Source organism: Astyanax mexicanus, chromosome 18 (assembly GCF_023375975.1).
Source record: "Astyanax mexicanus isolate ESR-SI-001 chromosome 18, AstMex3_surface, whole genome shotgun sequence".
NCBI lineage: Eukaryota > Metazoa > Chordata > Actinopteri > Characiformes > Acestrorhamphidae > Astyanax > Astyanax mexicanus.
In genome coordinates, this window is record NC_064425.1 from 18,053,636 (window position 1) to 18,068,090 (window position 14,455).

General features: G+C 40.1%; 1 protein-coding gene across 17 annotated transcripts in view; it reads right to left on the bottom strand.

The window, feature by feature from the left end:
* Positions 1-14,455, bottom strand: part of msi2b (musashi RNA-binding protein 2b) — a 404,741-nt gene that overhangs the window by 37,472 nt on the left and 352,814 nt on the right. For 12 of the 17 annotated variants that reach the window (XM_022668196.2, XM_022668036.2, XM_049466951.1 and 9 more), the window contains exon 11: positions 6,276-6,395. In XM_022668196.2, coding sequence (XP_022523917.2) covers positions 6,276-6,395 — 120 coding nt within the window. The remainder of the gene's footprint in view (positions 1-6,275; positions 6,396-14,455) is intronic. The other 5 variants (XM_022668128.2, XM_049466952.1, XM_022667858.2 and 2 more) reach the window with 1 other exon arrangement.

Consider the following 14,455-nt stretch of genomic DNA (forward strand, 5'->3'; position numbering starts at 1 on the left):
TTTGCAAAAAATGAGCCATATAATGTTACTTCACAGATTTTTACTAATGTCTTTACACATTGCATATAATCTTTTAATTCACAATAAGTTTCTTAGGTACTCTTAAATTAAGCATATTTAATCTGAATCAGGTATTCTTTAGTAACTACTACTACTAATAATAATAATACTGGGTTTCTCTGTGAAGAGGTGTGTTGATCATCACAGAAATCACTACTATTAATGAGAGTTAATGGTATTTAACTCTATTTTTATCCAAGCATGATTTCTTAATTTCTTTCAAATACGTTTGACTCTTACAACAAAACCCATCATTAACAAATGAACTGTCGCATTGCACTACTTTACATCAATAACTGCACTATTACATAATGCTCCTGATTGCTTAATTCTAAGTAGGTTTAGGTACTCATATAGTTGTATATAATTGTTATATATATAGTCTTTATACACTAATCAGCCATAACATTAAAACCAGGGGCAGGTGAAAAACATTGATTATCTTCATCTAAATACATTAATAATTGGAATTACAAGGAAACAATTTAAGACACTTTAAGAGGCACATGGCCAAATTTGATATCAGGCAGGTATTTTTCCAGTATGCAGTAATTAGTGGGCATCTTAAGCTTATTGATGCTCATGTAGGACCCACCTCACAACTAACATAACTAAAAAGTTCTGCTGCTGCCTCGAATGATCAGATCTGTTGTAGGTGATGTAGTCTTGATGAATAGACTAATAAAAAAAAAAAACACAAAAATGATTAGGAATTAAATACCATATTTTTCCCAGTATAAGGTGCACTTAAAATCCTTTAATTTTCCCAAAAATCGTCAGTGTGACTTTTAATCCAGTGAGCCTTATGTATGAATTTTAACAGTCAGGTTATATAGAGCAGTGTAATATAGGAGATTTAGTTAAGTTCTCCAGCCTTGGGACTGGAGTAGATTTAGCCGCTGACCGCTAGCTTTTTAGCCGGTCAGAGGTGAGTATTATTGGCCTGTAGCCTGCTGCTAACCCGGACTAGCATTGCTGGAGTAGCTTTAGCATTGCCTGCTAACTGCACTCGCTATTTCCCCTTTCAGAGGTGATGTTATCAGCCTGTGTATTGCTGCTAACCCTGGCTAGCACTGCTGGAGTGGTTAGCTGCTAATGCTAATGCTCCAGCCTCGTGCTGTACAAATTCAGGAATCTAAGCTTAATGTAAATAAATAAAAGCGCTTTACTTACTCAAATAAACAGTTTTCTGAAAAATAAACAGTGCTCCAGTGCTCGTTTGACTTTAAAAGAAAGTCTTTTTTATTACAGTTTTGTTTATTTAGCAAAACAGAATAAACAACCCCCCCCCCCACACACACACCAACCAGCAGCAAAACCTGCTGAATTAGAAGTTTCTTATGCGTCATATAATCCTGTGCGCCTTATATATGAAAATAGACTAGAAAATAGACATTTATTGATTGTGTGCCTTATAATCTTGTGCGCCTTATATTGTGAAAAATACAGTGCTTTCTATCAAAGGTTATCCTGCAAAGTTTTGGAGATTTTGGAGGTATGAGGCTGATCTGATATTGCCAGTGAACAGCTCTGAAAGCCGGCTATCATAACTGCAGTGTGAAAGCCTGACTTCACATTAAGCCTTAGCAGTCCAGAGCAACACTCTGACCACTTTAGTCTCAGCTGGAGTCATCCACTGTGTGCTGCAGCAGCAGCTAAGTTAGTGCTGGTGCTGAGTAACTGGCTTTTAACACACTGCCCACACAAATGCATCTCACCCTCCACCTAGCAGTAAATGTATGCACAGCAGGGGTGTATAAATTCATCCTGGCGCTTAGATCAGCTGGGTAATAGATGATGAAGTCCCGCGAAAAGGTCATCGTTAAATGTCAGCACTCTGTCTCAATGGCTTCCCCTCTTCTGTCACACTGCGGCCACGGAGAGAGACTTCGTCACTCAGCAGACGGAGCGCGCCCGGCCCGTCAGCTTCAGACAGCAGCAAACAGCCAATCCACTATCACAGCCTGACCAGTCCACTTCCACCACACTGACTCACTCCTCGCTCCGCCTTCAACCCACCATCCGAGAGCAAAAATATACCACAAAAAGACTCTATCCATACCTTTACTGTGAGTCAGACTCAACACCACGCTCCTATTTCACATACAGCCCTTTACACACCGACTCATTTATTTGCGTCCCACACATGCATTTTTACTTAAAACACACTGAATTACTTACTAACGCAGCCATTAAACAACCAAACAATTATTTACTTATGAAGAACTACTTACTTAAGTACTGTGTGATAAGATATATACTGAAGAATGAATAATTACCGTATCTAGGACTGTATAATAGCATGCAAACATGTATATAACTGTATGTATTAAAGTACTGTGTATTGACTGATATCCTGTGTAACAATAGCTATACTGAAGTACTGTGTATTTATTGAAGTACTATATAATAATGCATTAAAGTACTGTATAATAATGTACAGTAATAATAATAACTGTATGTCATATGTATTGAAGTACTGTGTATTTACTTAAGTACTATGTAATGTACTGAAGTACTGTATAATAATGTATTGAGGTACTGTATAATAACGCATATACCTAAGAACTGTATATCATATATACTGAAGTACTGTATAATAATAAATGCACTGTATAGCACATGTATTGAAGTACTGTGTATTTACTGAAGTGCTGTATAAATAACGCATTTACATAAGACCTGTATATCATATATACTGAAGTACTGTATAATAATGAATGCACTGAATGAGTGCTAAAAATTAAAGTACTTACTCAATGTGCTAATGAATTACATTTAATAAAATGTGCTGAATCAGTTTACTTCCCTAAATACTATATCAACTTAGTGAAGTACAATACTGAAGTATTGTATATTAGCACTGAAGTTTTGAATATAAACTTCCAGAAGTACTATAGAACAGCTTACTTACTCTGGTGTTTTCTAATTAATCACTAGCTACAGCATATACTGTACTGTAAAGTCTCAACGATTTAGAAACAGGAACAAGTCTAGGCTTTTAAGGGTTAATCCTTACAGCACTCTCTGAACAAGTCTGGCATAATTCACACCCATAAACGGAAAGAAGATGCAAAGTGTGGTGTGTTTTTTTTTTTTCTCATTTTTTTTTCTCTCCGCAGGCTAAGTTCCTTTAGCGGGGGCACTAATCAGAATCAGACACGTCTGATTGAATGGAGAGGCATGACTGATTGGCTCACGCTCTGTCGGCTGCACTCCGTCAGACTGCGAGCACAGCCACTTTTACGCCTGTCTACGAATTACACTGCGCTGGATGGCTGTCTGCTCGAGAGCAGGTGTCAATGGAGTGTGCTGGAGTGTGTGCTGCTTGCAGGAGAGTGCATACACATGCTCGTGTATACGTGTGTATGAGATGGGCGGTGTGCACGTGCGTGTGTGTGAGAGAGAGAGTAAAATAGTGTGAGGGTGTGTGTGTGTGAGCTCGTGTGTATGTGTGTGCCTGTGGGAGCTGTCAGAATCCGGGGCCACATCAAACTTGCACTCAGACCCCACTTTCTGACAGGCAATTAGACAAGGCCGTCACTTCCTGCTGCGCTAAAGGTCAGTCACTGCAGTAAAGGCCAGTGAGGAGAGTGCTGTGCGCTACCACCCACTACCCCCACCCCCCCTTCTCTGTTTATTTATTTAAGTATCCTTGTGTCTTACGAACAAAGTCAGATTGATTGATTAAGCTATCTGGCCGATGGATCGATAGCTGTGGTCAGAGGGGAGGCTGGGATACCACTAAATGTGCAGCCTCAGTATTTCTGCTCTTTCAGTCTCAGAAGCTGGTGGCCAGTTGTGGTCAGAATCTGCAGCGATTAAGCAAAGATAGGCTCAATAAAACCTAGCGATGGCAGTGACCCGAGACCCGGTATCAGGACTAAGGTGAGAGAAACACTGACCTGGACATCAATGTAAAGTAGATAACAGCAACACAACTACAGCTACAGACTGCACTACAAATACACTCATCATCATCATCATCAAAAAAAAAAAATGTGGAAAAAAGTGGAATTGCTTGTTATGATTCCATGTTCTGAAGTACGCATTAGGGCTGCACGATATTGGAAAAAATTTACATTGCAAATGTTTATTTATTTATTTCAACGATATATATTTACAATATTAAACAATGCAGGACCCATGACCACCAGCTCCGCCCCCACCTGCGAAACTGTCTCACGTCCGGGACCGATTAAGAGCTGAGTCAGCGCCTAACACTTAAAACCCGAGGGAAACAGCAAAACAACCGTAATCGGCCCTTTAATCAGGCATTTAAATGTCTTTTTTTTTTTAAAGGTAAATAAGATTTTTCTGGTATTAAAAGCTATAATTCAGCTGTAACTGGAAATATCTGCACTGCAAAACTGTGCTGGACTGAGGTGCACAGCTTTCCACATGTGCATTTACAATCACGTGCCCAACCCCTCGCGCTTCTCAGGCAGCAGCAGCCTGCCACTTACACAGCACAGAGACAGCGCTGTGTATGTACTTACGTTTTAAAATCATCAGTGGGGCGGGCGGGTGGTGCTGGTGGTGGTAGTCCTGTCATTACTAGCCCACCGCGCTCCGCAAAACCAGCAAGCTGATTGGCTGTTTCTCCTGAGAGGAAATTTATTTGGACTTTGATTTGGCGCACCCTCTAGTGCAGCGTCCCTATGCGCCCCCTAGGCTGCCCCCTTTTTGCGCCACTGAGTACGATAGCATGTTTTGTGACATATAAGCAACATGTTGCCTATTTTATGGCTTCAACAATGTTCGTGACTTGAGCATCACAGACTTCAATCAGTTTCTCTTTATATGAAGTACTTCCAGTAAAATTAAGTGTTTTAGCTGGTGGGATCCTTTTAAACAGTTCTTTCATATTTGTAACCCTTAAAAAGTTATTTCTAGTGATTAAAAGTGCAGGGTAGTCTACTAAGATGTGTTAGGACATTAATCTAGCAAGCTACCTATGTAGCCATCCAATACTTTGATCCATACTTCATCTGTCAAAACACAATGACTGAGCTGAAGACCTCCTCTCTCTGTCTCTCTCTCTCTCTCACACTCAATCTATCGCTCTCTCACTCACTCATTCTCTCTTGCATTGTGATGTAATTTGTACTCCTTAAACTATCAATTTTATAAATTTGGCAGGTCTTTATTTTAGACTGATAGGGCAAAATTAACTGAGCTACAGATACAGATGTTGTAGAGGCTCCTATTGGTGTCCTGCAATAATCCATCCATCTATCCAACACACTTTCCGTCAAGGATTGGTCTGGTAAGACGGCTGGCCATGGCACAATCTTATAGGCAAGAGTATTTAAGACAAGCTCTTGAGATAACAGCGTTTTGTGGACAAGCACTGTCCTGTTGTATTTGTGCACTAGAGCGTGCATTCAGAAAAGGTAGGGACACTGATTACAGGACCTTAATAACGTAATGATGAGCTGTGAAAGTGCCTATAATGAAGCTCAAAGGTGATCTGCATCCCACACCATAACACCAGAGATTCTGGACTCTGTGGTGCTTCTATACACATAAACCTTGGTTGTCTCCACCAAGACAAATGCTGGACTCTCTAGTTGCAACAATTTTTTTTGTTGATGATGAGTGTACAATTCCTATTCATTTATTAAACGTGCCCAATTCTGTAAACCTCTGCAACTGATACTAATAAGATACTACCTATGTATTCCTTTCCTCTAGGAGCACTGAACTATCAGAAAAGAGCATGTGGTGTCGTAACATCTCCATTAAGAAGAATGGGAAATGAAGATACTCTGTGTTGGATGGCAATGTGTAGGGTTAGGAAAACAACACTGCAGCAAAAAAGTACATAAAACTGTGCGAGCAGAGCTTGGCCCTACACTCTGATCTATGACCAGCTTCGCCGCTACACATACCGGCATTTGCAATATATAATGGAGAAGGCAAAACTGGTGTGAGATCAGTTGCTAGGGGCAACCTCTACTAACACCATTAATCACACCTACTGTAGGTTAGGAGAGGAGGAAAGGAAGGCAGGGGGCTAAAATCCTGCCTTTTTCCCTCTAGGTACACAGTCTGTGGTTGTGTGTATCTGTATCTACGTGGCTGTGTGTGTGTTTGTGTATATGTGTATGTGTATGTGTTGGTGTGTGTGAGCGAGAGGACAGAGGCGGCTAGAGTTAAGAGCAGCATGGATAGCGGGGCAGCCACACAGATAAATCGGCCAGAGCGTTTACCTGGCCCTGTGCTGTGCGGGTATGCTGCGTAGCCGCCTCTTCCACGGGCCGCCCTACCTGAGCCACGCGCTGCTGCCACTGCCGCCGCCGCCACGGGACCGTACGCTGTCGCAGGAAAACCTGCAGAACACAGAGAGAGAGAGAAAGAGAGAGCGGTTAACAGGGGAGAAGTGGAGAACAAAACGAGAAAGATAAATAGAGATCATGAGATTAAAAATACATGAGATGATATGAGATTACAAGATGAAAAAGAGAAGAGAAAGAGATGAGATAGGGAGAATAGAAGAAATTAGAAGAAAAGAAAGAAGAGAAAGAAAGAAAAAAAACAGCACAACATAGAAAGGAACAGAAGACAAGAAAATAAGAGTAGAGGAGAAGAAAGCAAAAGAAGAAACACAAGAGAACAGAAAGACAGAAAAAAAAGCAAGCAGAAAGGAGAGACAAAGCAAGCTGACACCAGAAAGAGATGAGAGGAGAAGAGAAATAAGAGAAGAAAAGAAATCTGAAAGGAGAAAAGAAAAGACATGAACAAAATATAGAGAAAACAAGGTGAGATGAGAAAAGTAAACAAGAAAAGAGAACAGAAAAAGAAGAGACAAGGTAAAATAAGATGACAAAAATAGAAAAGGCTAAGAAAAGTAGAGAAAAAAACAAAAAGGACAAAAAGGTGAAACCAGGAGGTGAAGAAATTAGAGAAAAGAAAAAGAGAAGAGAAAGGGAAAAGACACGAGAATAGTAGTGTTGAGAAGTGAAAGAGAGAAGAATAGACAAGAGAAAAGAAGAGAAGATGGAGGATGAGAGGAGAAGATATCAGAAGGAACAAAGCAACACAAAAGGCGAAGAGAAAATTATAAGATAAAAAAAAGGACAAGACAAAAGATAAAAAGACTAAAACAGAGGAGAATGAAAGAGAATCAGAAATGGAGGAAAGAGGAGAGGACGCTAGGGAGAGAGAGAGAGAGTGAAGGGTAGAGAGAGGTAAGCAGTGGGTTGATGTATGAAAAGTGAAGAGAAGCAGCACTAGTGTAATGTAGGTGTAGCTCAGCTCTCTGTCACTAACTCTAAAGTTATTGGAGTGTGATTTGCCGCCTGCGGGTACAGCGGGCACTCGGTGGGTGCTGCAGTGTATTGGTGTTGGCATCGGTAACTGCCCTTTAATATCTTCAGGAAGCTACAGTGGCCCTAATGCACTGAGTATTTTTGCATGGATGGCCCTGTCGTCATTCCTCGCTTATCTGCTCGGAGCACACACGGGGAAGGCCACAAACGGGGATGAGCCTTTCAGATACGATAGCCAGCTTATACGCCCATTTGCTATAATAAATTGATTAGGGTTCTGCAATCGTGTGAAATGCAATGACATTAGCGTGCTCTGCACTGAAGTGAGCGGTCTAAGACTGTAAAGGGGTTAAGAAACGCATGTTAAAAAAGAGACGGTTTCAAAAGAGCCTTTGAACAACCTGCTGAAAATCGATGCAATGCCGAAGAAACGGTTAAGGACGTGTAATCTTTCTTCTGAGTAGTGTTTTTCACTCGGCGCGTCATTGATTTTGCAGTTTTGAAAAAATTAGGAGAGCGCTCAGTCGTTGTTAATAGCGTAAATGAAAGAGGTAAGACACTTTGTATTTATAGAGCAGCAATTACGCTGTATCTGACTGTAGCTTAGCGCAGGAAAGCTGTCATAACAGAAGCTGAGTAAATAAACAACAGGCACGACTGCTGGACTCTGTGTGTGTGTGTGTGTGTGTGTGTGTGTAACTGAACTGGAAGCCAAAGAAATCCATCCGGGAGCAGCTGATCAGTGCTGGGTTGAAGTCCAACCATGATCAACGCTCGCAGCACAAAGGCGTTATGGAAATGGCTACACAATCTCAATACTTTGTAGTCCACTTAAGTCACTTATCTCTCCGCCACCGCTTATGTTAGTGTGGGGAAACTGGGAGAGAGAGAGAGAGCAGGAGAGAGGCAGAGGAGGAGAGAGAAGGGACAGAAAGTCGTAAAGCCGAGCGGGCGAATCTTCCTCCGTCGCCGTTCATGGCGGTTTATGCTTTGGAACTCAATCAATCAGAAGGATAATTTGGTCTCCAGACAGCGTGAATAGCAGCTATAGCCACGGTGGGCCTGGGGTGCTGCACAGCGGGGGTGATTTGTGAGCAGGCCCAGGCGAGCCTGGCTCCATGTTTTACTGGCCCTTTATGCTCTTATTAGTAGATTGGGCATCTGGGATTAATTGCTCGCCACCAAGCGCTCCTTAATTACTTGAGGCGTCTGTTATTGTAGAGGAACAGAACAGGTGCATATACATGTAGAGGTGTCAGAACCACCTTTCTTCCCCTAAAAATCGCCTGTAAAAAATATAAAAGGTCCTGTGCAGCAATGCTTAAAATATATTTAAAGGGAAACTCAGCTGTGAATTGGACTTGGGCTGTAGTGAAACATGATAACAAGTACAAACGTTTGTCAAACAGCCAAACAGCCCACCTCCGTTCACCCCCAGCATTATGAAATTCAGCACTTTTATCCCCATGCTCCCAACAGGCTCATAATGCTAGCGATAGGGGCATAACGTTGGCCATGCAAAGAAATGGCTGTTACACTATAAACAAGGCTTAAATTATCTTCAAACTTCATTGGTAGACTTCTGATTTCTCTGACATTTAAAATAAAGCACTAAAGAACTTTAAAACTTTTGAAAGTGATTTCTTTTTTAAGGGTGCATGTGCACAAGGATCAGCGACAAAGCTGGATTCTTTTACATAGATGACATTCTAAAGTATCTTTCTGTGGAAACTCTCACAGACTTATTTTAAATCAGTGCTAGATATACAGTGCAGTAATCAATAATAATGACTTAATATTGTCAAGATCTATGAAATATTACTGTCATACTGTGATAAGTGTTCTACCGTCAAGATAAATCAAGATTCAAAAAAACTATCATCATTTCTAATAGCAGACATAGTTATATTTGACTGTTTTGTATTAAATGTGACATTTCTGATTTTTTTGTCTATTTTTAGTTAAGTTTGAACACACAAACTGTCCCTTATACAAACTGTCTTGATGATTAGACCAATATAAATCTTCCAAAATGTCCTGAAATAAACTCTTTTTACACTGATGTTCATTAAAAATGAAGAAGGTATTATCTTTCTCCTGTTTTGGAGATGTCGAGATGATTGTTTTTTTACTATACAGTAATGACATGCAGATCATAGAATATTGACCCTTAACACTTGGTAACAAACTAGGGCCTGAATTTATCTTGTAAATAAATTATAATTTCAGGTAAAACTAAAGCATCGTGAATAGGTATTAAGCCTGTTCAAATGCACCTGTAAATTCTAATATTTCAGAACTGACCGACTGAGTGTCCATATGCTGCTCTGATGCGTGACTATGCCTGCAGACAGAACAGACACAAGAACTGGCAGAACTGTGGAAGAAGAGAGACTCAAAGCACTCCCCATAGCTTTGTGTGCGTGTCTGCATGTGTGTGTGTGTGTGTCAAAGAGACGGAAAACCACTTGAGCGCCCAAATCTGGGGTGTTCAAACATCATAATTAAATATTATCATTTTAGCGAACAATGAAGGACATCCACTCAAACACTCTGTCAAAGTCATCATTAAAATATAAATATAATTATACAGCAGCTCCCTAATTAAAACACACATCTTTGGCTGCAGCGGTCCGTTCATGATTGAAAGCCAATAGACAGTAAGCGGCTGACACTGGCAGATGGTTGGGTTCAGATAGAGAAATGGATGGTAATTAGCCTTGTCTCTTATGGGTTCCCTACTATTCTTCAACCCAGACACCCCCCCAACCCTCCTCCGTCACCACCCTCATATTAGTGGCCTTAATAACCTTTTATGAGCAGTTAATGCCTAATCAAGAAGCAGAGTTTAGAACGTGTTGAACAGTGACAGAACAATGACATTAAACTGCCATATATGGAAATATGGAGGAAAAGATGGTGCGTGTCTTAAAGCTGTAAGTCTGGGATTTACTGCTCTTACTTTTCTTAGCCTGAAAGTCTGAAGCAAAGTCAGAAGCAAGGTTCATGTTTATGGTGCATTATGTACTGTACGTTTGGTCTAGTTAGTTTTGGTTAGGTTTCACAGTGCAGTTGAATAAGAGGACTAAAGAACAGAGGACTTCCTATACTTAACAATGAGTGCCGTGTTACTGTTGTGCTATATTCTCTTTTCCTTTACTTCCTGACAGAAGCTGACTCTTTGTAAGTGAATGTACAGTACTGTGTAAAAGTTTAAGTTTTAAAACTAAGTTTTAGTTTTAGATTTAGCAGTATGAGTGTTGAAGCAATGTCCAAAAGAATCTATTTTTTTAATTTTTCAATCGAACAAACAGTACTAATCCTTACACTAATCCATTTATCTCAGCAATACGAGTGTTTTTGCCTCAAAAAAGCACCACATATGATTTAAACAGATGCAAAGAAACATACAGTACATACAGTAAAAAGTAAAAAGAATGTCTAATTTTTAGGTAAGTAGGTTGTATACTGAGCCGTAGAAGAAAGTTTAGTTCCACATTTCTCCTGGATGCCCTCAGCCAGCATGTGCATGTTCAGTTCCGTCAGCAGCTCACCTGATTTAACATCAGTAAGATTTGATTTATTTGATATGTTGAGAACTAGAAATAACACTACTAAACTTGGATGAGAATAGGAGATGTTTTAAGGAAAACAGTGCTGTAAAAGCACTGCTTTTTGTAAATTTGCCATTTGTATTTATTGTAATGCTGGTGTTTTACTGAGCTACTAAACATGCACTTTACAGATAAGAAGCTTTTTTATTGAAAATTCCACAATACTGTACATCAGTACATTCAGCAAAATAAGCATTATCAGCATAACAAATAAGGGTTCATCTACAGTTACAGTAGATACAAGAAGTGTAATTTGTTGCACTCATACTGCTGAGTGACAAACATGTACATGAATGGGAGTCAAATTACAGCACAAAACCTGTTCTTTTTCTTCTTCTATTGTTTAACATGTAATAAAAGTCTGCCTTAACTAGCTGTAATTGGTCTGATAGTCTGAACCATCTAAAAAGTGTTTGCACACTGGAAAAAAAAAAACAAAATTATGATTCACCTTTGATCAAATCATACAAACAATAAAGTAGAACTGTTTTTATTCTGGAACAGAAAAATGTTGGTTACTCGCTGGCTGCCTCTCCTGACAAAAGTATCTGTTTGCCTGCATTGTGTTTGGTGATTTAAGGCTTAGATCGAGCTGCTCGGTCGTGGAAAAAACATTCCATGAAGATCTCTAGACTCTACTGTTCTTGAGCTGATCTAAAGCTACATGACGATTGGAGCTCTGTAGTGATGTAGTGACTCTGCAGAAAGTTAGAGACCGCGCTCTGTAATTTTACACTGATAGAGTGAATTGCTTTCATTCCCAGTCACTTCCACTTTGTTATATCATCACTGACAGTTGACTGTGGAATATTTAGTAGTGAGGAGTAGAATAATTCACTGAGCTCCTGAGAACGACCCACATTTTCACTTTCAATTTTTTTTAGAAGTAGTCTTCATGCCTAGGTGATTGTACGTTATTGGTCCTGAAACCTGGAAACCTGAAACCGGAACCTGTGTTCAATGATTTTGATGGATGAGCAAATGCTTTTGGCAATATAGTGTAGCAATATTAGCATAGCAATTCCTATCTTAACTAAACTAAAGAAGCTAACTAATTGTTTTCAGAAAGCAGTAAAGAAAGAATCACAATATTTCATCATTATTTCAGGCATTATTTTTATCTTGCTGAGGCTTCATCAAGTTCATTGTTCAAATCCCATTTATCAGCTTACTCAGCACTTCTTTTCAAACCAATGGTAAACAGACTCGTTTGCATCATAAAGGCCAACTGAGAGTCTATTAAGCCCAGCACAACCTTACACTCCAACCTTCTTTGTTAAGCCTCGCTGCCACACGAGGGTTGAGTCGAGTAGACACCTGTGCAGCAAATCTAGCAAGTTCTAGGAAGAGATTAACTTTGTTGGATTAGGATTAATTAAGGCGGTTAATTAATAGATTGCGCCGGCTCATTGTTTTGCATTTGCAGGCATAAGACTCCACTCGGGAGAGCCTTGGCAGCATCAAATCAATTTCATGGGCCTTTTATTACCGAAGAGATAAAGCCAATATTTAGCTTTCCATTTTTCTCCCTTTTTTCCAGCCTGTTTGCCCTGTCAGTGGCTGTGCTCTGCTGGGCCGTCGTGGCCTGGAGAGGGGACAAGGACACATCTGTTCCACCCTGTAGCCCTGGAGGAGCTCTCTCTCTCTATCTATCTCTCTCTCTCTCTCTTTTTCTCTTTCTCTCTCTCTTTATCATGTTTCTTAAGAAGCTTTTTTGAAGTCGTAGTCTAATAATAAACTTCATAAGCCAATAACGTAACGGTCACCCCTACTTACGTACGTTTGTTGCTTTATTTATTTATTTTAAAATGCTGTTTAAGAGTTCTCCACATGCAGTTCCTTCCTAAAGAATCTTATATAACCCTTCCGGAATGCTTCCAGAATATCAAATGCTTTAGCGTGAGCAGTCACAGTAATCAAGGCTGTTCCGATATTAGTATGTCACTCCTGCCAAGTGCTCACGTTACGCCACAGTTTTTCCTCTCTTTTTTTTTCACCAGAATCTGCAATAAATCAGCAGAATGGTGCTCTGAATGTATTAAAACATCATTTAAGCGCTAAAAGAAAATGGATCAAATAATGCGAACTATGGCCTCCTTCATTTCAAGGACAGAAAGACTTATTAGTCGATTCAAGCCTTATGAAAGAAGACACAGGGAGAGAGGTGAATTAAAAAGGCTAGCTTTAAAAAAAAAAAGGAAAAGAAAAGAAAGGAGGCGGCTAATAAAATGAGGGGAAAAAAAGGCAAGGGAACACAATCTCCACCAACCATCTTTTCATCCTGCAAACAAGAGGTGAGTCATTCCTCTCCAGCAGAAGCCCTTGACTGGGATTGCTTTCAAGAAGGTCTTTCTGTCGAGCTATCAAAGAAAAGCTGCACCTGGCCCAATGAAGAATCTGAATGCAAGAATGCGAGAACAGCGCCATTGACGGGCAGCGAACTGGGTCATCTCGCAGACGCTCGCACCTACATCTCCGCCTAATGAGTGCGCCGATAGTGAAAACTACACAGACCATGCCACCGTGGTGGTGCCCATCAAAGTTCTGCAGGCTTCAGCCCCACGAATTACAGGTATGAGCACCGTGGGTTAATGATGACTCCTGGGGTTGAGCTGTTCCGAGTACATGGCTACGAACTGAACATCCTGACATTAATTGTACGGGCTGTGTGCTGGGGTCAATCTACTTGAGTAATACTCTCAAATACCCTAAAAAACAATGAAAAATGAAGAATGTGAGCTTTTTTTGTGGTACTACTAATTTACCACTGCAATCATATCATAATTGAAACCTTGTTACAATTTAGCAATCAAAAGTAAGTAATGAACTCTGTCGCTCATGTTTAGCAGGCTTAAGATTCTGTAGAAGGGTGCTTCAGAGTGGTGCTTCGCATCAGTGACACTACGTGCCAGATGTGTACGAGAGCACAGGTGCAGCACTTCAAAAATGACCCTTGATGTGACTGAAATTAAGGCCCACAATGTACCTGGAATTACAGATTCTGAAATGACCCATTTGTAAATCAATCTGACTATGTAATCAGCTCTACTTCATGTATCTCCACTAATTGATTGTCTTTTTTATGATCTGTTGCATATGCGCCACAACTGCAGGTGAAACATCCTAGAACATCCTGTATTTATCGTGACATATAAAAAAAATCTTAAAAAAAAATAATAAAAAAAATCTGCTGCTTGGTCTTAACGAAATACTTTTTTGTTTGTTTGATGGCCTGTCTCTTTTTTCCTGACCAATCACAAGCTTTGTTGCATAATGTCTGTTGTCTCTTATTTGTTTTCTTTGCAGTTATGTCACAAATGAACTGTTGTTATCTTATCAAAACCTAATTACAATTTAGTAATTGAGTAGGTAAGTAATGAACTCTGTTGCTCATGTTTAGCAGGTTTAGGATTCTACAGAAGAGTGCGTCAAAATAGTGCTTCAGATCAGTGACACTACGTGCCACGTGTACATGAGAGTGCAGGTGCAGAGTCCAAAATGACCCGT